This window comes from Phyllostomus discolor, chromosome X (genome assembly GCF_004126475.2).
Source record: "Phyllostomus discolor isolate MPI-MPIP mPhyDis1 chromosome X, mPhyDis1.pri.v3, whole genome shotgun sequence".
NCBI lineage: Eukaryota > Metazoa > Chordata > Mammalia > Chiroptera > Phyllostomidae > Phyllostomus > Phyllostomus discolor.
In genome coordinates, this window is record NC_050198.1 from 40,903,974 (window position 1) to 40,926,687 (window position 22,714).

Sequence of the window (22,714 nt, forward strand, 5' to 3'; positions counted from 1 at the left end):
AAGATAAATACAAGTGAAAAATTAAGGAGATTTTTCAAAAGCCAAGTTTTAAAATACCTATTAGTTACCCCACAAATATTAGTATGGTGAGTCTCAGTCACACCAAAAAAAGAATAAAGAAATTTACTCCACTACATGACATTTACTGAGAATCAAGGCAGGCAGTATCTTTTGCTGGCAGAGACATTCAAATTTAACATGCATTAGAAAAACTGTTCAGTGGTACAGGGTACCTGGAATGATAAGAGCCTCTGTACCAGACTGACAACGTATCCTGAATAAAACAAGACTCATAATCACTAGTAATTATCTGTTATGCTATTAAGGTTCACAGGGAAAGCAGAGCAAAACTCATCACAATTATCACAAAATAACCATATATCTATGATCAAAAGTTGCTGAAGTCTCTTTAAAACTCAATGCTGAGAAAGCCTTTCCATTATGAAATTTATATTTTAAGTTTCATTTGTTGAAGAATTCTAAAAGAGAAAAAGCCTAATTTTAACTTTTTTGTGTGGGGGGAGTGTGATGAAGTAAGATGAGTAGGAGGGCAGATTGCTAGGAATAGGGGTAATGACTACAAGTTTTTCCAAAGGAAAAACTGTTAAGAAAATCAATGACTAGAAAAATGTGATGGCAGATTCTGAATATAAACTTAATACCATGATGATAATAAATAGTCCATAATTTAGTCACAGTATATGTTATAACATCATAACTTGGATTTTTCTCCTCTTTGTGTCACATTCATCCAAGCCACCAGAAAAATTATATTACTTACAAAACACTGATTAATTCCACACCCACCGAATGCAACCCATTGCTACCTATTGCCTGGACTATTGCAATAGCTTTCAAATGGACTCCCTACTTCCATGCCTGTCCCGATAGTTTATTCTTAACACAAGAACCAGAATGATTCTGACAAAACTTAAGTTCAAATCACTTCCATCATCTGCTCCCAACTCCCCAATGGCTTCCTCCCATCTCAGAGGAAAAGGCAATGTCATTACAATGGCCCTGAACAAGGTGGACCTCTGTTACTGCTCTGACCTCATCACTTCCTTGTACTCTTCCTTTTTCACACAACATTCCAGTCACAACAGTCTTTGTACTGTACATTTTCTCCAATAAGCACATTCCTGCTTTAATGTCATCTCACTTGTTCTTGCTTCAGCCTGGAATACACTTGCCCCAGTTTTATCTGCACAACTCACATACTCACTTCATTGAAGTCTTTGTTCAAATGTCACCTAATCAGACAGGTCTTCATAATCACACCATTTGTAATAGTCCACCTCAAGTCACTCTCTAAGTAATATTTTCCCTATTTACAGATGAGAAACTAAAGCTCATGTAGTTAGTGAGTAACAGTTCAATTTTAAATCTGGAGAGACTGATACCAAAGACCAAGTTTTCTTCCTATCCCACAAGCTATTAGTTTATAGTTGCCCAACAGATGGAGGTGCCTTGATTTTTAATGAAAGTGTAGATTCCTGGAGCCAGGTAGATGTCTAGAAATGGTGTGGTCTCCATATTAACATAAGATATGTGACTTATAAAATAATATTTTAAATCAAAGACTAAAAAAGATTGCATATTAAAAATTAAGAAAAGTTAGGGTTTAATGAAGAAAACTGCAAAATATGCTTCAGGTATAGTCTTTTTTAGCCCTGTTTTATAAAAATATATAACTTCATTATCATTTAATGATTATGTACAGACATAACAGATATAGTTTTATTTTCAAGTACACTAATCTCAGGCAATCAAGTCCATTGGTATAAGATTAGTCATTCAAACCCATTAGGTCCCAGACATCTTTACTTTAGGGCAACTGTGTATGTATGTATTATGTGTGTGGAGGGTACCTTAAATATTGAAAGGTGAAAGAGTCTCTTGAGAATGAAAACTTCAAGCCAAAATGTATAAACAATCATATTATAACACACACCATTACTGTAAAAAATCTCCATGTAATAGGGAAAAGTCACCAACCTCAGTCAATGACCAATTTGGTTTAAGTAATGTGTAATACCACAAAAATTTAGATACTTTTCTGGTCTTCAATATAGCAACATTTAATCTGTAATGTGTCATACTACTATGTCTTTTCTTTTAAAATAGATTTAATAAGACCATTTCCCTTCCATGATATAAGTACTGCAAAATCCAATTCAGTGAATATCTATCTCAAATACTTGTTTGTTATTCAGCTGTTTTGATATCCTACAAATATAAGTTGAACTTGAAAATGTAAACTGTTTTCTAAAAGAAAGTAAGAGAATGATAAATAAAGAAATGGATCACAGTATCTGTAAACAGAAGAGCAGAAAAGCTCTGAGTTTCTAAGTGGGCTATGGAACATGCCAGCTGGAACAGCATAAGTAGTAGAATAAAATTCTAATCCACTTCTAAGTTAACTAAATGATAACTTAAAAAAACTTCTATTAATGTACATATTCCAAACCTGAATGCTGGAATATGGGTCAGGGTTTATTAAGTTGTTGAAACAACTGTGGAATGAGGAATATACAATGAAAGCAACAATCCAGATACAACTAACACATGCAGACAAATGCCAGATTTCAGGAATTGTTGTGGTAGTAGACGTATTCTACACAGCCCTTCTTCACATACATGGAAGAGTGGAATATGAATGTTTGTACTACTTTCATATTTAAGTAATATACTTTTTGGTGTCCAGCCTAAAGATCCAGAAAAAATTTATGGAATCATATATTCCACATCAATTGACACTATGAAGATAGAAAAAGCTTTCTTTACAGGGACATAGTAACACTAAAAGCTCAGGATGAATGACCATTTTGGACACCAGAGACCCTGACTACAACCCATGTGTAGGTGTCTCCAGCAATACTTACAACATTGCTATGCTATGAGATCATTTCTATATTTTCCCTAAATGATACCATGATTTGTTCTTTAATATAAAGAAACAAAAATCAAATCAGACATGGAAATGGATGCTATGAGCCAGCATGAACAAACCATGATATTTACCATTTAACCAGTATATGATTGACTCTCAAAGAAATGGACAAACACACCCATCCAAATGAAAGCTGCCTGGCAATGCAATCACCCTGAATACCATCCACTGATTCTGAGGAGACTGCTGTTTCAAAAACCATATTCTTAATTAAAGATTGCTGTCAGGAGCAGTTTACAAGCCACACACACATGCAGTGTTTCATTACCTCATATCAGAGTTTACTTTTATAGATTTAAACTGAAACCAATGGAGATGACAATATAATAGGTGCACATTTTGACAACACTGAGAATATCTTTCATGATTTATACATTCCTGAAAACAAATAATAAACCTCTAAACAACGGAATGAATGATTCTTTCCCAAATTGTGCTGGAACTTACTGGTACATAGCCAAGGACAGAAGAGATGTTTTCGGCCACATAACGTATCACTCCATCTGTGCTCAGTATTATCATAAACCCACCTAAGGACTAATGAAAACAGAATAATAATGTAATTAGGTGATGGAACAATAATAAAATGACAGCTTTATCTCTAAATGCATAAATAATTATAATTGCACACTGAAAATGTGTTATGGTCCTTAAATATCAATAAAGCATGCATAAACCATTAAAATTCCATTATTCTGCCTCCTACACAGAATCTACTTAACCTTAAGCATGAGATGTTTACCAAACGATGTGTCACTCAGACAAACAAATTTCAATATACACCCAATTAACATAAAACTCTCCAACACAAGCTAGGGAGATTCATTTCTGTGACTGCATTGTTTTCCCTTTGATTCAAAATTAATTTCAAAACATTGACAATATTTTGGAGGCCATGTTCATTTGTGGTTTAATCATCCATTTATAAATGTTAATATTGCCACCATCTTCTTGCTATATAATGGAATAGATACTAAGACAAATACCTCCTGGTACAGAACACCTAAAATGATGAATATATAAAAACTTATATTTCAAAACAGGGCCAAACTCATGGTAAAGTGAGGAAAAGAACCTGATATTTGAAATGACTAGAACATGGGAACATAGGTAAGGTGATATTGGAGCTAGCATTTGTTTCTCTTGGAAATACTGCATAAACTGATGGTATAGGGCTTGGGGAACAGAAAGGAAGCCAGGGCCTTCACAAGGTGGGAGGTGAAATTAGAGATTCTTGCATAAAGCCAAGTCTACCAAATAGTAACACTCTCCACAGGCAAAATAGAAAAATGTCTTCCAGCAAAGGGAGACAGGGAATGTGCATGCCTGCCTCAGTTTCAACTTTGCCTAAAAAAGAAGAAAAACTAGTCTCATTTGATTATGTGTAAAAAGAAGTGCACCTTCACACAGATTCGGAGCTAGAATTAACAAACTATCTGTGTAGGACTCAACACCACAAGCATATTATTTAGTTTAAAGTGGTCCTGACTTACTTAGGTGGGGGGATGAAGGAATGCAAAGGGGAGAAATGGGGGACATCTGTAATAGCTAAAAATAAAGTATTTCCAACTGCAGATATCTAGTAAAAGTAAATGGAAATCACCTCCATAGAACTACTTTATTTTATTTTAAAGCATATTTTATTGGTTATGCTATTACAGTTGTCCCAATTTATCTCCCCATTGTTCCCCTCCTCCCTGCACACCCCCTTCCACCATCATTCTCCCACTTAGTTCATGTCCATGGGTCATACATATAAGTTCTTTGGATTCTACGTTTCCTGTACTATTCTTAACCTCTCCGTCTATTTTGTATGAACCATTTATGCTTCCTACTCTCTGTACCTTTGCACCAATTCTCCCCTTCCTCCTTCTCACTGATTACCCTCTATGTTATCTCAATTTCTGTGATTCCATTCCTGTTCTAGTTGTTTACTTATATTGTTCTTTTTTTTTTAGGGTCAGTTGATAGTTGTGAGTTTATTGTCATTTTATTGTTCATAGTTTTTTTTTTTATCTTCTATTTCTTACATAAGTCCCTTTAACATTTCATATAATAAGGGCTTAGTGATGATGAACTCCTTTAACTTGACCTTATCTGGGAAGCACTTCATCTGCCCTCCCATACTAAATGATAGCTTTGTTGGAGAGAGTTATCTCTAGATGTAGGTCCTTGCATTTCATGACTTTGAATACTTCTTTCCAGCCCCTTCTTGCCTGTAAGATTTCTTTTGAGAAATCAGCTGACAGCCTTATGAGAACTCGTTTGTAGGTAAGTCTCCTTTTCTCTTGTTGCTTTTAAGATTCTCTCCTTATCTTTAATCTTGAGTAACTTGATTATGATGTGTCTTGTTATGTTCCTCCTTGGGTCCAATTTCTTTGGGACTATCTGGGCTTCCTGGACTTCCTAGAAGTCTAGTCCCTTCATGAGACTGGGGAAGTCTTCCTCAATTACTTGTTTAAATAAGTTTTCAGTTTATTCCTCTTCTCCTTCTGGCACCCCTATGATTCACAGATGTTGGAGTGCTTAAAGTTGTCCCAGAGGTTCCAAAGCCTCTCCTCATTTTTTTTTTTTTTTGAATTCTTATTTCTTCATTCTGTTCCAGTTGGAAGTTTATTTTTTCCTTTTGTTCAAAATCATTGATTTGAGTCCTGGTTTCCTTCCTTTCACTGTTGGTTCCCTGTATATTTTGCTTTATTTCATTTTGTGTAGCCTTCATTCCATCCTTAATTTTGTGCTTGAGCTCAATGAACCCTGTGAGCAGCCTGATTATCAGTGTTTTGAACTCTGCATAAGATAGGTTGTCTTATCTCCTTGTCACTTAGCTCTTTTTCTCTGGTTTTGATCTGTTCTTCCATTTGGGCCATATTTCTTTATCACGGGATACCTGTTACATTGTAAGTGGTGGAGCATTAGGTATTTACCAGGGTGGGGCAACCCTCTTTGCTGCATTGTGGCACTGTCTGTGGGAGAGTGGTCACAGAGGGAACAATGCTGCTCTCTCCGCTCTAGCTCCACTTTCTAATGAACTCTCCAGTGAAACTTGGAGTTTCTTCCACCTCTGCAACCCCCACAAAACTTCAGCTAGAGGTTTTGAGTCTTTAGTTTCCTGGTGAGCCAGCCCCTCCTTGCCCATGCAGTCTGCTGCTTTCCCACAGGTCCTCTCCTCCTAGCTGCCTGTCTCCACCCCTCATACTGGTCTGGAAGAATGTTTCTTTAACTCCTTGGTTGTCAGGGTTCCATGCAGATTGCTATTCTGGCAGTTCTGGTTGTTTATTGTTTTTAAATTGGTTGTTATCCTTATTTTGGTTGTGTGAGGAAACAAAAATATTTCTACCTACACCTCCATCTTGGCTGGAACCCCCTGCTTGATGTAATTCAATCACCTTAAATTTACTGAAAATTGTTTTGTGTCCTAACATGTGGTCTATCCTAGCATACATTCTATGTGTACTTGAAAGGTATGTATATTCTGGGGCTTTGGGGTGGAATGTTCTGAAGATATCAATTTTATCCATATTACCTAGTGTGTTGTTTAAGGTCACTCTTTCCTTGTTGATTTTCTTCCTGGAATATCTATCCACTGAAGTCAATGGTGTGTTAAAAAATATCCCACTATGACTGTATTTCTGTCAATCTCTCCCTTTATGTCCATCAAGATTTCCTTCACATATTTAGGTGCTCCTATATTGGGTGTGTAAATGTTTACTAGGGCTATATCCTCTAGTTTACTAGGGTTTTGTCATTATGTAGTGTCCTTCTTTGACTCTTACTATAGACTTGGTTTTATAGTCTATATTTTGGATATAAGTGCAGCACTTCCAGCTTTTTCTTCCTTTACATTTTCATGAAATATTTTTTTTCCATCCCTTTACTTTTGGTTTGTGTGTTTCTTTTGATCTGAGATGGGTCTCTTGGAGGCAGCATATACATGGGTTTATTTTTCCTTATCCATTCAGCTATTCTGTCTTTTCATTGGAGCATTTAAGCCATTTACATTTAAGGTGATTATGGATAGATAAATGTGCAGTGCCATTTTATTGATGGACTGTTTTCCTCTGCTTTTTTTTCTTTCCCTTTTTCCTCTTTTATTCTTAAAACAAACCCTTTAAAATTTTCTGCAGTATTGTTTTGGTGTTAACAAACTTTTTTAGCTTTTTCTTGTCTGTGAAGCTCCTTATTTCTCCTTCGATTTTAAATAATAGCCTGGCCATCATAAACAAATCAATAAACAATGAGTGCTGGTGAGGTTGTTGAGAAAAAGGAACTCTAGTGCACTATTGGTGGGAATGCAGACAGGTACAACCACTATGAAAAATAGTATGGAATTTCCTCAGAAAACTAAAAATGGAACTGCCTTTTGACCCAGCAATTCCACTGCTGGGATTATACCCTAAGAGCCCTAAATCACCAATCCAAAAGAACATATACACCCCAATGTTCATAGCAGCACAACTTACAATAGTCAAGTGCTGGAAGCAACCTAACTGCCCATCAGCAAATGAGTGGATCAAAAAACTATGGTACATTTACACAATGGAATTCTATGCAGCAGAGAGAAAGAAGGAGCTTATACCCTTTGCAACAGCATGGATGGAACTGGAGAACATTATGGTAAGTGAAATAAGCCAGGTGGTGAGGGACAAATACCATATCATCTCACTTTTAACTGCAACATAATCAACAAAAGAAAAAAGCAAGAAAAATATAACTAGAGACAATGAAATTAAGAACAATCTAACAACAGCCAGAGGTGAGATGGAAGGGACAGTGGGGAGAAGGGTTTTCAGGAACTACTATAAAGGACACACAGGCAAAACCAAGGGGGAGGGTGGAAGCAAGGGAGGAAAGTGAGTTTGGAGGGGGTGGGGAGAAAATACAGACAACTGTAATTGAACGGCAATAAAATAATTTAAATAAAAAAGAATGTAAAATAGCTCAGTAAAAAAAAAACGATGGTATATTTACACAATGGAATACTACATGGCAGAAAAAAAGGAGCTCCTCCCCTTCATGAGAGCACGGATGGAACCAGAGAGCATTATGCTAAGTGAAATTAGCCAGGCAGTAAAAGACAAATACCATATGATCTCACCTATAAGTAAAACCTAAACAGCAAAACAAACAAAAGAGCAAAATAGGATCAGAGACAAGGAAGTAAAGAACAAGGTGACAGTGGCCAGGCTGGAGGGATGAGGGAGATAATGGGGAAAGAAGGGGAAGGGTCAAGTCAAGGAACATGTATAAAGGACCCATAGAAGAGGACAATGGGATGGAGAATTGAATGTGGGAGGTGAAGGATTTGCTGAACAGGGGCAGTAATGGGGGAAAAAAGGGGGCAAGTGTAATTGAACAATAATAAAAAAAAGATTTTAATAAAAAATAAAAGAAATGATAACCTTCCTGGGTAAAGTAACCTTGGTTGTAGGGCCCTGCTTTTCATCACCTTGAATATTTCATGCCATCCCTTCTGGCCTAAAATGTTTCTGATGACTAATCAGATGACAGTCTAAATGGTGCTCCATTGTATGTAACTACCTGCTTTTCTTTTGTGGCTTTTAAGATTCTCTTCTTGTCTTTAAGCCTTGTCATTTTAATTAGGATGTGTATTGGTGTAGGCCTCTTTGTATCCTACTTATTTGGGACTCTATGAGGTTCCTGGACTTGTGTGTCTTTTTCCTCCACCAGATTAAGGGAGTTTTCAGTCATTATTTCTTCAAATAAGTTCTCAATCTCTTGCTTGCTCTCTTCTCCTTTTGGTATACCCATTATGTGGATTTTGTTAGGCTTCATGTTGTCCCAAAAGCTTCTTAAGCTTGCCTCATTTTTTAAAATTCTTTTTTCTTTTTGCTGCTCTTCCTGGGTGCTTTTTCCTACTTATCTTCCAAATCACTGTTTTGATCCTGTTTCATCTTACTTACTATTTATTCCTTCTCGTGTGTTATGTATCTAAGATATTGCATTCTTTATTTCTGACTGGTCCTTTTTTATGTTTTCTATGTCTTTTTTCATGCTATTGAGTATCCTTATAATCATTACTCTAAATTCTCTATCTGAAAAATCACTTGCCTCCATTCCATCTAGTTCTTCTTCTGGAGAATTCTCTTGTTCTTTCATTTGGGGTCTGTTTCTTTGTCTTCCCATTTTTGCTGCTTCTTTGTATTTTCTACTTTAACTTCTAAACTAATCAGTTGTTAATCTGATCAGCTGTTCAACTAATGAAGCTCTAATAAGCATCCTGGCTTAAGCTTCAAATGTTAGGGTAGGGTTACTGCTACCCTACCCTATGGTAGAAATGTTAATTCCTGTGGGTAGGGTCACTGCTTCCCCTCAGGCTGATGCCACCTGGAGAGGAGTGCTCTGCCTGGGAAAAATGGCATCTGCACTACGGGGAATGACTCAGCACAGGGATCCTAGTGGCTGTTCCTTCAGTTCTTTCCCCAGAGCCACCAACCCCAGCCTCTCCTCAACCATCTCTAGTCCACTCTGCCCTTCCTCCACTGGACCCCAGGGTAAGGAGCTACAAACCAAATTTTATGCATTGACCCTTTAAGGGGTTCTCTGAATCTGTAGCCATCTCTCCCTGGCAGACAGAAGCCATGCTGCTTTTCACAGCTGGAAATGATCTGGGTTCTTTTCCGGTCTGGTGCTGCAGGCTGCGGAGCCTAGCTTGGGGTTTAGACCCCACACTTCTCAGGGGAACCTCACCACTGTAATATCCCTCCAGTACTTCATCTGTGGCCTGTGAGATCCTAGCCAGCCCTCTCCACTTTTTTCTACATTGCCTACCAATCTTATTTTGGTGAAGTGGTTTATTCTGCCTGTCCTTGGTTATAAGGCTTCTCTCCAGCTAGTGTTCAGTTGGTTATTCAGGATGATTTTTCTAAAATTCAAGTGTAATTCCAGAGTGGTCCTGGGAAGAAGTTAGTGTAGCTTCCATTTAACCTTAAACTGTCTTGGATCTCCCCAGAGAATTATTTTAAAACCAAGGCTCAAAGAATTCATGTACATAAAATTTCAAAAGTATGAGCTTATAATAAAATATTAATAAACACAAGAAGAAAACAAAACAGTGAATGAGTGGCAGTGTAAATAATAAAAATGCAAAATCAGATAAAAAAGACACTGGAATTATAACAAACAGACTTTAATATAAAATAAGTATGCTTAATATGCTTAAATAAATAATGAACAGTATTGAAAATATGATGAAGGAACAAGAGGCTAAAAACTAACCAAGCAGATGTGAAACTAATGAAACAAAATATTTAGAAATGATAATATAATCCAAAATAAAACTTAATGTATAGGTTAAATTGCAGGTGATACCACAGCTGGAAAGACAATTTTGAACTGGGAGATAGAGCTAAAGAAATGACTCAGACTGTAACACAAAGAGACATAGAAATGGAGAATAAGAAAAATTAAATGACATGGAGAAGAGAGTGAGAAATTCCAGTAGACATTTTACTTTGTCAGAGTAAAATGTTTACTTTATTCTCACAACAATTCAGTGAAATAAAGATTTTTAACCCATTTTACAGTGAAAGAAACCAAAGCTCTGAGAAAGGTAACTTTCAAGGACATATAGCAAGTAAGTGATAAAGATACAATTCATATCCCTATTTGTCTGACTCAAAAGACCATGATCATTTAAGCCTTAGTTTATGGCCTTTGAATTTACTGAAATTAATCAGTTCTGGAGATAGAAACCATAAATATGCCATGTTCTTATGTGAAAAAATAAGACTTAAATGTGTATTATTTAGAGTATAATAGTCTATGTTGAATGAGTCTACCAGATAATTACTAAACTTGCCACTAACCTATGCAAAGACTTGTCCATATCTGTTATCGCCCAAGATCAGTGGTTTTCAAAACTCACAGTCAAAATAGAAACAGACTCATAGATACAAAGAACAGACTGATGGTTGCCAGGGGGGAGGGGACTGTGTGAAAAAAAGTGAATGAATTGAGAAGTACAGATCTATAGTTTCAAAACAATCATGAAGATGTAGAGCATAGGCAATATAGTTAATAATAATGTAATAACTGTGTATGGTGACAATTGAGTACTGGAAGTATCAGGGGGAACATTTCGAAAAGTATATGATTGTCTAACCACTATAACATACACCTGAAATTAATACAGATAATATTAAATGTAAACTGTAATTTAAAAAACAATTTTCAAACATAAAATAAATTTTAAAATACCTCTCAGTTGGCATAACAAGTTTCTGGGGAGCCTCTTAGAAATGCAGACTCCTGGCCCTACCAAGATTGAGATTCTGATTCAGTTTAAGGTGAGTCCCAGGATTCTATATTTTTACCAAGCTCCCTAAGAAATTATTTTATGCGTGGTCTCCTAGCCACACTTTGAAAACACTATTCTTTATTTTCTATTGCACATATTGTACATACAAAGAAATCAAAGAACAAACCCACTCATACCTGTATTGCCATATGGTTGAAGTCTTCATAGCTATGAAATGATGGAATCCAATTAGATATCTCTCTAGAGGTTGATGGGCTGACTTTGTCTTTTTAGAAAAAGGAAGAAAAGATAGAAAACTGTCACATTAAAATGATTAGCTATGGGAATTAGTTTTTTCAAAGTTATAATTAATTTTATAGAGAAAACTCTCATGAGAAAATGCTGAGTGCTAATGAAAGATCTGGTGTAGACTGTTAATAAACTATCATAAACAGAAGTGTTTAGAATTGAAAAAAGACCATGAAAGACATTCAATTCAATATCTGCTATACATATTATGACCTGTCCACCAACTTTATGATTTTTTCCCTCCAGTTCTTTTCTTGATGACTTTAAATCTTCTGATTTCTACCAGAATCCAGTATTCATAACATGACAGATAAGATACAACCTGTATCAAAGGCTATAGATATATCAAGCACCTAAAAATCTCCTCTACCTCTGGCTAACACAAGGAAGTCCACAATTTAGTTTCATCTAATAGTTAAGCTTTTAGGTAAGGCTCTTACCTAGAAAATCTCTAAGCTCCATCTTGTATCTCTTCAAAATTATTGACACTGTTCTATCTCCCAGTGTTTCTGCTCCTGTGCTCACTCAGAGCCCTTCCACCTCCTCCAACCCCACTTACACCATTAACTTCACTTAACTTAGAGACTTTAGAAACACAGCAAATCCCCTGATGAGGATAATTCTGATAGCAGCACCTGCTTTCTTAGAGATATGGATAAGAAGAAAACCAAGCATGATCAGAAAAGCTCCAAAACCTTTACTAAAGAAAGACTGAAGCCCTGGCTGGCATAGCTCAGTGGATTGAGCGCCGGCTGGGAACCAAAGTGTCCCAGGTTTGATTCCCAGCCAGGGTACATGCCTGGGTTGCAGGCCATAACCCCCAGCAACCGCACACTGATGTCTCTGTCTCTCTCTCTCTCTCTCTCTCTCTCTCTCTCTCTCTGTCTCTCTCTCTCTGTCTCTCTCTCTCTCTCTCTCTCCCCCTCCCTCCATTCCCTCTCTAAAAATAAATAAATAAAATATTAAAAAAAAAGAAAAAGAAAGAATGAATAGAGGGTGTGTAACTGCATGGGAAGTAGAAATATTATGAAAAATAAACCCCAACAATTACACAACTGCCTCAAGATCAATGTTTCTGATCACTGTCCCAGCGTGGAGATTCAATTCTGGTCACAGCTCCTAATACTCCAGAAACAACCCATGACACTCTCCCACAGCTGATTTCTGAAGTCGTTTCCCCACTGACTTCCAGCTGTACCTAGTGACTCTCATCTCCTGTACCCTTTCCAAAGAAACAAAAAAGACAGAAAAGTGTTCATGTATTTCCAAGAAAATATAACCAATGTATTTTATCAACCTATCATAAAGGGCTTCCTAACTTACTATTACCCATGAAATTGTTCTTGTTTTGTTTCTAGAATATCATATTCAATTTTTATGAAAACCCCAGTGTCCAGCATAGTACTTAACTCACAATAAAGACTTGGTAATTCTTATTAAACTGAACCATATTCACTTATTTAACTAATATTTACTGAACTCCTATCTATCTATCCTGCTCTATTTCAGAGACTTGGGATGGAATATGAACAAGATAAATAAGGTAACTGTATTTTGTACCTTATAGACTGGTTATGGGGGTTGACAGATTATCAATTTGTCAACAGATAATCAACATGAAGTACAACACTTTAGACTGGATGATCAAGGAAATCCTTGCTGAAAAGGTAACATCTGAGCCAAGATCTGAATGACAGGAAGACATACTGTGAAGACCTGGGAGCAAAGCATCTCAGGCAGAGGAAGCAGTAAGTACAAAGTGATGCAGGAAAGAATTTGGCCTATTTAAGTAACAGACAGGAGGCCAAAGGGGCTACATACAGTACAGTGGCCAATGAATATAGTAGTAGAAAATGAATTCTGAGAGATAGGCAGGGCCAGATAACACAGGGTACATGGTAAGGAGTTGGCATTATTCTGAGTGGAACATTAAGTCCTTTAAGCAGGTAAGTGGCATATTTTTTTTAAAAGATCACTATGGTTATTTGTGGAAAATGCATCAAATTGAGGAGCAAGGGTAGCAGCAAAGAGTCTAGCTAGGAAGCTAATTCAGTCCACCATTATCTATTAAAGGTTGGTACACCAAGGCTATGGAAATGAGAAGGTAATAGATTTGAAATATATTTTAGAGGTAAAGCCAAAAGGATTTGCTGATGGATTAGGTGATGAGATGAGAGGAATGGAGAACACAAGAATGACTTCTAGATTTTTAGCCACAGCAACTGGAAGAATGATTGGTAGTACCAGGCACTGAAATGGGGAAACTGGGGTGGGGGTTGGGTGCCAGAACCAATGGAATGGAGAGGGATCAAGAGTTCCTGATCTCTTTTCTTCCTTACTAGAAATCTACATGAAAAGATCACATAAGGCCCTGGCTGGCGTAGCTCAGTGGATTGAGCACGGGCTGGGAACCAAAGTGTCCCAGGTTCGATTCCCAGCCAGGGTACAGTCCTGGGTTGCAGGCCATAACCCCCAGCAACCACACATTGATGTTTCTCTCTCTCTCTCTCTCTCTCTCTCTCTCTCTCTCTCTCTCTCTCTCTCTCTCTCCCCTCTCCCTTCCCGCCCTAAAAATAAATAAATAAAAATCTTAAAAAAAAAAAAGATCACATAAGGAACTTTCATACTAGTTTAGCAATGAGTATACTTCTCAGTATCAAACTCAGGTAGGTAGTCAGGGCTGGAAATAGATTTAAAAAGTGGGGGTCATTGACTTCCAGGTAGCACTTTAAATTAAGGGACTGGATGAGATTACCTAGGAAGTAGGGGTAGATATATAAGACAAAAGGTCCAAGGACTGAGTCCTGGGGCACACCAATATTTATAAGTTGAAAAGGAAAGTAGGAGATGCAAAAAGAAAAAGACAGAGAAGGCATGGCCAATGAGCTAAGAGAGAAACTAGATGTGTTCTGCTGGAATCCAAGAGAAAAGTGCTTCAAGAAGTAGAAAGTGGTCACCTTTCCAGTGTTTTCAAAAAGTCAAGAAAGATGAGGCCAGTTAAGGGATGTAAGTATTCAGCAATGTTGGAAGTCACTGTTATTCCTGACAAAAATAGTTGTACTGGAATGGTAATTGTTCCAGCTTAAGTTAAGTGGGTTGAGGAAAGAATGAGGCATGAGGAATTTGAGACAGGATCTATACAATCATTTCAATAACATTTGCTGTGACAAGGTACATAAATAAGTCAATAGCTAGAGATATCATGCAAGAGATTTTTACAGCACGATTATATTCTTATGGGCATGACCTGCTCAGATGTTTTGAGTTCAACATGCTTAAATATTCTAAGTACTATTTCACACCCTCGGACTATTTTCCCTTTGAAACATTCACCATATGCCTTTTAAGTGCCTAAGATATACTAATTCTCATTTCCTTGTTCCACTTCTGCATGAACCTCAATACTTTCAGCTTTGACCATAAACAGACTCATGAATGGAGAGAAACAAAATATGTGTGTATTAGAAGGTGTCTGTGGATATAATCTAGACATTAATCCCTCCCAAAGATTTTGAGGTAAAGGGACAGACCCAGCTATCTCACCCACAACTAATTTTTAATATGGCTATAAGAAACCTATACAGATGGGTTGAGGTGCTTAGATCAAACCTTTATTCTGTGAAAGAGCACTAGTGCTCTGCAATTTTTTTGCTCTGTCTTCTTTTACAGGATAACCATGAGTTTGCAGCAAGGCACGCAGTTGACTGAAGAAAGTACTGAATCCGTCCTTCTTTTCAGTTTCAGATACATTAGGTGCATCTCTAATTGACAAAAAAAATCAGAGTTATTAATGTTAATGGTAGGGCTGGAAATTCATATAGTAAAACAATGGATAAGGAAGAATAAGAAGAGAGAAGAGAAAATGTTAATGTCAATATCTGAGCAAAAATTCAGTCCCTTCATCACACATAAGACAGCAATAATTGTCAATATTGAAACAAGGAAACTAAAGCCAATGCCATCTCCCTTAGACTGTGGGGTCTTTGAGGATAAGGACCAGATCTGTCTCTAAGTCTTCCATAGCAAAACTCTGTGCAGTGTCTAGCATTGTGGCCTGTGAATTATATAAAGTAATTTAAGTTCAAACTAATTTGAATTTAATGGTGAGTGCTTTTTCTACTATATATTCTTACCTGTTTTTACAAGAGTATTAGTCATGAAAGAAAATTCTTCCTAAATGATCTATAATTACTGAAGAAGTTCTCTCCAAGTCATTGCTCCTCAGAAAGAAGGCTGAGCAATAAAATGCTAATTCAGATTTTTGACCTTTTAAAAAACATAGATTGTGCTGAAAAACTATGACAAAAACTTTTTGATCAGTGCACTGGAATTTACTTCTGTTGCCTGAACTGAAAAAAAAATAAGGTAATTTATCTTCTCAAACATAAATGAATTTAAGTTCCAGGCAAACTGAAGCCTTAAAATGGGCTTCTAAACCTATCAGGGCATGTAAACTATTTATTTAGTGTTAGCTGTGGGCAGCCACTGTATAAGGCATGTAGGACACAGTTTGATGGGAGAGATAACAGATACATAGACAATGTATTAAGTATTATAATAGAATTGAGGCTAGGGGTTATGGAAAACTCACTACAGAGACCAAATTTCCCTGATTAAGTCAGGCTTCCCCAAGGAAGTCAGATCTTACTAGATTTGAAATAGGAACAGAGGACAGGGTAGAGGGTTTTGATGGAAATATCAGTCAGTTATAAATTCATACCTCTTCTCTTCCTCTCTATCTTTACCCATTACTCAATGATGTAACAACAAATTCTGAAATCAAAAAAAGAGCAACATTTTACTAAGAAATCAGTTTATGATGAATCGCAGTAAAGCAGTAAGACTAATCAAAATTCTCTGCCCTGACTGGTGTGGCTCAGTGGGTTGAGTGCCGGCCTTTGAACTGAAAGGTTGCTGGATTGATTCCTGGTCAGTACACATGCCTAGGTTGCAGTCCAGGTACCTGGTTAGGGGCATATGAGACGCAACCAATCAATGTTTCTCTCTTCTTATCTTTCTCTCTCCCTTACCTCCTCTCTAAAAAATAAGTAAAACCTTAAAAAAAAACTAACTAAAATTCTCAATTGCTTAGCACCCTTCCCTCAAGGAATGCCTACTCCTTTTAAAGATAGAATTTAAGTACCAATAACCCTCTCATATGTTGCACAGATATTGAAAACTTGCTTTACTGTGTGATCTCCAATGAATACTTGTCATGACATTGCAAATGAATTTATTTGAAAAAGTTCCAACATTCTGTGAAGTTACACACTTAATCCAAAAGTCAAGTATTTGTTGGTTTAATACCATACCCCTTAAATTCCTTTAACTTCCAATAACTTAAAGAGTATTTAATGAAACAGACAGATGTGGGTTGAATGCTTCCTGTCTAGCCAAAAACAATACCATGACACAATAGTCTGCATTTATTGTCAATATTATAAAAATTATAGGCATACAAAAAAAATGGCCCTGAAATCACCAGAGTCCTCTGGCTTGAATTGTATAATTAGACTCACACATCACCCAAATGTCAAAGCCTCAATGTAGAAATCAATGACATTCAAATATGTATTAAATAAGAAAAAAAACAATTAAAACATAGCAAACATTTTTAATGCTCTCAATAAAGTAAGAGAAAGCTCAAGGGTCAAACGATGGGAAGACACTGAAAACCAAAGCCAGTTAGAACAGCAGCCTATGTTGCTGGGGCGGGGGGCACAGCTATGCAACAAAGGAGCTTGGATATTGAGGCCCTCTTGGGTGAAAAAGAATCCAAACAGAAAAGAATCCAAACTTGAAACTAAAACCTACTAGCTCCTCCCTATTTATAGCCAAAACTTCCAGAGAATAAAATTTTATTTAAAAATTGTCCCACCAACAAAGGAAAAAACAAGAAAGTTTCTCTGTCTCAGCATGTAGTAGTACCTCAGCAAAAAGGTACTACTAGACTGAATCAACTTTAGGGTTCCAGGAAAAGCAACAAACCCATTCTGGAGAGATTCTCTCTAAAGCTAGGTTCCACAGAATTTCCACAGGTAAGCACCACTGAAGGTGACTTCACCATCCAAAATTAGAATATATATAAGGATATAATTCGCCATATCTCAGAAATAGGAAACACACAAAACAAACAAAAACATATACACAGCAGTAGGAGACCTCCAAGAACTTCAAATAACTAAAACATCTGAAAGCTATTATAAAATAATTGTGTTTAAAAATAATAAAGACAAAAGAGATGGAAGTTACAATATGAAAAAAGACCAGGTAAACAGGAAGAACAAAAAAATTCTGTAAATAAAGACATGGTCAATGAAATTAATTTCAAAAAGAGGGATTAAACAATATATTAAGACACACCAGATAAGAAAATTAGTTAATATAATAGAGATATGAGATTTGCTACATTACATTTACAGAGAGATAATGAAATGGAAAATATTAAATGAGGATATAAAACATGAAGGACAGATGGGAAGAACTAATAAATATTTAACATGAGTTCCAGATAAAGAGAATAGCAAGAATGGAAGACAAGCAGTAAAGGGTTAATAACTGAAATTTTTTCCGGAATGAAAAATGTGACCCAAACTGCATGAATTAAAATAAAACCACATCTAGAAATTTCAGAACACAAAAGACATCCAAGCCATTCTAGGCAACAAAACAGATCAGCAAATATCAAAGAATAAGTATTTGTTTACAGACCTTATGCTCTGGCTCTAATGCAATTGTATTAAAAATGAACAAAAAGAAAACACAAAAGCTTTTTTACTTCGATACTTAAAACATAGCAGCAGCAACAAGAAAACTTCCTGAGTAGCTCTGGAAATCAGAAAATATTCAGAACTGAAATATTATAAGAGTACTACATATTACAACCTGTAATATGCAGCTAATGCACCACTAAGGAATTTATACTTTTATTTTTTTCTAAAGATTTTATTTATTTATTTTTAGAGAGGGAAGGGAGGGAGAAAGAGAGAGAGAGAGAAACATCAACGTGCGGTTGCTGGGGGCCGTGGCCTGCAACCCAGGCATGTACTCTGGGTAAGAATCAAACCCGTGACACTTTGGTTCGAAGCCCGCGCTCAATCCACTGAGCCACATCAGCCAGGGCTGGAATTTATACTTTTAAATGTTCACAAAAAATAAATTATCTAATAAGAAGTCAACTGGACAAATTGTAAAAACAAGAGTAAAGTCGCAGAAAAGAAAAGCAAGGAAATAATAAAAATAAGAGCAGAAAATAACACAATAAAAATAATGATAGAATAGATAAGAAAATCTGTTTCTTAAAAAAATAAAATAAAACACTGTTTTACCAGATGATCAAAAAATGAGAGAAGACACATTTTGGAATGAAACGTGAGTATGTATGAATAAAAGAAATGGAAAAAAGCAGTATTATAAACTCTGTGCCCCAAAATTTGAAAAGACACAAAATAGAATATTTCTCAGAAAAATGTATTTTATCCAAAGCTACTTTAAAATACAATGAAAATTTGAATAAATCATAAAAATGTAAAGAGATTAATTTAATAATTAAAAATTTATTTACAAAAAGGCGACTGAACCAAAACTAAACAAAACAACATCAATGTTTTCACAAATGGATGGTTTCAAATATTTAAGTAACAAGTATTTCATATTTCATGCAATTCATGCCATGAAACATAAAGAGAGAAGCCACCCACCCCACTCATTTTTCCCAACTCATTTCATAATGCTAGTATATTATTTTCTTATTTATAAACAATTATTTGTTTTTCAATTAGTTGGCATACAATATTATTTTAGCTTCAGGTGTACAACATAGTGATTAGACTTTATATAGCTTACTAAGTGACCACCTCAGTAACTCTAGACCCATGTGACACCATATACAGTTATTAAAATATTACTAACTATACTCTTTACGTATACTTTACATCCTGTGACTGTTTTTATAAATATCAATTTGCACATCTTAGTTCCTTCCCCCTTTCCACCCATCTTCCCACCTCCCCCCATCTGGCAACCATCAAAATATTCTCTGTATCAATGAGTTTCTTTCTGTTTGGTTTGTTCATTTACTTTGCTGTTTAGATTCTACTTTGAAATGAAATTATATTTGTCCTTCTCATTCTGACTCAATTCACTTAACATAATACCCTCTTCCCATCCATGTTATTTCAGATGACAAGATATCATTCTTTTTATGGCTGAGTAATATTCCATTGCATATATGTATCATCTCTTCTTTAACTAGTAATCTATCAAGGGACACTTAAGCTGCTTCCATATCTTGGCTATTTCAAATAGTGCTGCAATGAATATATGGATGTATGTGTCTTTTCTAATTAGTGTTTTGGAATTCTCCAAATAAATACGCAGATGTAAAATTGCTGGGTTCTTCTTCATCTCTTGTTATAGCCTTTGTTTTAAAGTCTATTTTGTCTGGTATAAGTATCGCTACCCCAGGTTTTTGGTTTGTTTGTTTCCACTTTCATTAAATATCTTGTCCATCCCTTTAATTTCAGTCTATGTGTGTCTTTTGATCTGAAGTTAGTCCTTTGTAGGCAGTATATGTAAAGGTCTTGTTTTGTTATCCATTCAGCCACTATATGTATTTTTAAAAGATTTTATTTATTAACTTTTAGAGAGGGGAAGGGAGAAAGAGGGAGAGAAACATCAGTGTGTGGCTGCCTCTCACACACCCCCTACTGGGGACCTAGTCCACAACCCAGGCTTGTGCCCTAGACTGGGAATTGAAACAGCAGCCCATCAGTAAATGAATGGATCAAAAAACTATGGTACATTTACACAATGGAATACTATGCAACAGAAACAAAGAAGGAGCTTCTACCCTTTGCAACAGCCTGGATGGAACTGGAGAGCATTATGCTAAGTGAAATAAGCCAGGCGGTGAGGGACAAATACCATATGATCTCACCTTTAAGTGGAACCTAATCAACAAAACAAGCAAGCAAGCAAAATAGAACCAGAGACATTGAAATTAAAAATAATCTGACAGTAGCCAGAGGGGAGGTGGGAGGGGATAATGGGGGGAAGAGGAGAAGGGTTTTCAGGAACAATTATAAAGGACACATGGATAAAATCAAGGGGCATGGAAGCAGGGGAAGAAGGAGGGGATGGTTGAGGTGGGGGTAGTTGTGGGGCATAAAAGCAGACAACTGTACTTGAACAACAATAATATAATTTTAAAAAAGGAAAAAGAAACAGGGACCCTTTGGTTCACAGGCCAGTGCTCAATCCACTGAGCCACAACAGCCAGGATGGTCACCATATGTGTTTTGATTGGAGCATTTAATCCATTAAAATTTAAATTAATTAATGACAGGTATGTAGTTATTTACATTTTGTTATTCTTGATTTTTTATCATTTTTTCTTCTTTAAGAAGTCTTTAATATTTCTTATAATACTGATTTGGTAGTGGTGAACTCCTTTAGCTTTTTCTTATCTGAGAATGCTAATATATCTTTTATAATACATCACACCCCCCCAAAAAAAACAGCAGAAAAGGGAAATTTTTTATTTTATAAGACAATATTATTTATGATGTAGATTCAACATCCTAAATAAAATTATCAAACCCAAACTAGAAGAGTATTTTAAAAAGTTTGAGCAAATTCCAGAAATACCAGGATAATTTCAAATTAGAAAAAAATGTAATTCAACATATCAGGCAAAGAGAAAAAAAGAATGTGATCATCTCAAAAGATGTGGAAAAGACATTTGATATATGTAATTCAATACGCATGAATGATTTCTAAAAATATTCTTTTTAAAAAGATTTTTTTATTTATTTATTTTTAGAGAAAGGAGAAGGGAAGGAAAAAGAGAGGGAGAGAAACATGAATGTGTGATTGCCTTTGGTGCACCCCCTATTAGGGACCTGGCCTGCAACCCAGGCATGTGCCCTGACTGGGAATCAAACTGGTGACTATTTGGTTTGCAGGCCAGCATTCAATCCACTGAGCTACACCAGCCAGGTTAAAAAAAAAACAACAACAACAACAACAACAAAAACACTCTTAACAGACTAGATATAGGCAAAAAATTCCTCAACCTGATAAAAGGTGTCAACCAAAAACATACCAACAATATACTTAAAAATGGAACATTAAATTAATTACTTACCTTCAGGGGAAAAAACAAGACTAGCTGGTAAAATATTTAATACAGAGTGATAAAGGCACTAACCAATGAATTAAGGTAAGAAAAATAAATAAAATGAATTCTCTCCTCATTTATGAACACTATAATTATCTTCATAAAGAATCCAAGAGATTCTTCAATTTACTGAGAATAAAAAAATAATCAGCAAAATTGCTGTATACAAAAGTAGAATTTAAAAATTAATTCTGTGCACTGGCCAGTGGCTCAGATGCTTGGGACATCGTCCCATACACCAAACATTGGCAGATTCAATTCCTGGTATAGAGGTCTCACTAACAGGAGATAGAAAGAGGGGTTCAGAAAAGTCAAGATTGTTGGAATTTGTGGAGCAGAATGCCAGAAAGAAAATAAATATGGTAAAAAGAAATCTCCAGAAATCTTAATACAGGTTCTCTTGAATCTTGGACTAAATATTAACCTTTGCCTGTGCAAGAGGACACTCTACAAGACCTACCAAAGTACTATCAGAGAAAGAACAAATACGATGAATTCAAAACTAAATAATAATCACAGCTTACACATGGGTGGAAAACATTTGAATTTCATCCACCAGAATGAAGAAAAATGACTGAAAAAATTAACAGAGCTTTAGTGTGAGATAATATCAGACAATGTAAAATATATGTAACTGGGGTCAAGATGGTGGCATGGGAAAACATGGCTTGCCTCCTCACACAACGACATCAAAATTACAACTAAAATACAGAACAACCATCACTCATAACCATCAGAAATAGAGTTGCATGGAAATCTGACAACTACAGAATTAAAGAGACAACATCCATCCAGACCAGATATGGAATGAGCTGGTTCCACATCCACGTGTGGCAAATAAAAATTCTGGAGGAATATCATGGGAGTGAGGAGTCCCAGCCCCATACCAGGCTCCCCAGGCCAGAATTCAAGTGCCAGGAAGATAAGTCCCTATAACTACTGACTGCAAAACTCAGCAGGGATTGAGTCTGTAAAAGAAACTTCTGGAGTCCCAAGGAGTTCCTCTTAAAGAACT

The 22,714-nt window shown here is 36.1% G+C and overlaps 1 protein-coding gene across 2 annotated transcripts in view; it reads right to left on the reverse strand.

Annotated features, from left to right (window-relative positions):
* LOC114505158 (vacuolar ATPase assembly integral membrane protein VMA21) overlaps positions 1-22,714 on the reverse strand; it is a 226,465-nt gene that overhangs the window by 101,603 nt on the left and 102,148 nt on the right. For both annotated transcript variants that reach the window (XM_036017005.1, XM_036017006.1), the window contains exons 2-5: positions 16,240-16,292; positions 15,129-15,280; positions 11,408-11,496; positions 3,401-3,490 (exon numbers count right to left, since the gene is read on the reverse strand). In XM_036017005.1, coding sequence (XP_035872898.1) covers positions 3,401-3,490; positions 11,408-11,496; positions 15,129-15,280; positions 16,240-16,268 — 360 coding nt within the window. In that variant the 5' untranslated portion in view covers positions 16,269-16,292. The remainder of the gene's footprint in view (positions 1-3,400; positions 3,491-11,407; positions 11,497-15,128; positions 15,281-16,239; positions 16,293-22,714) is intronic.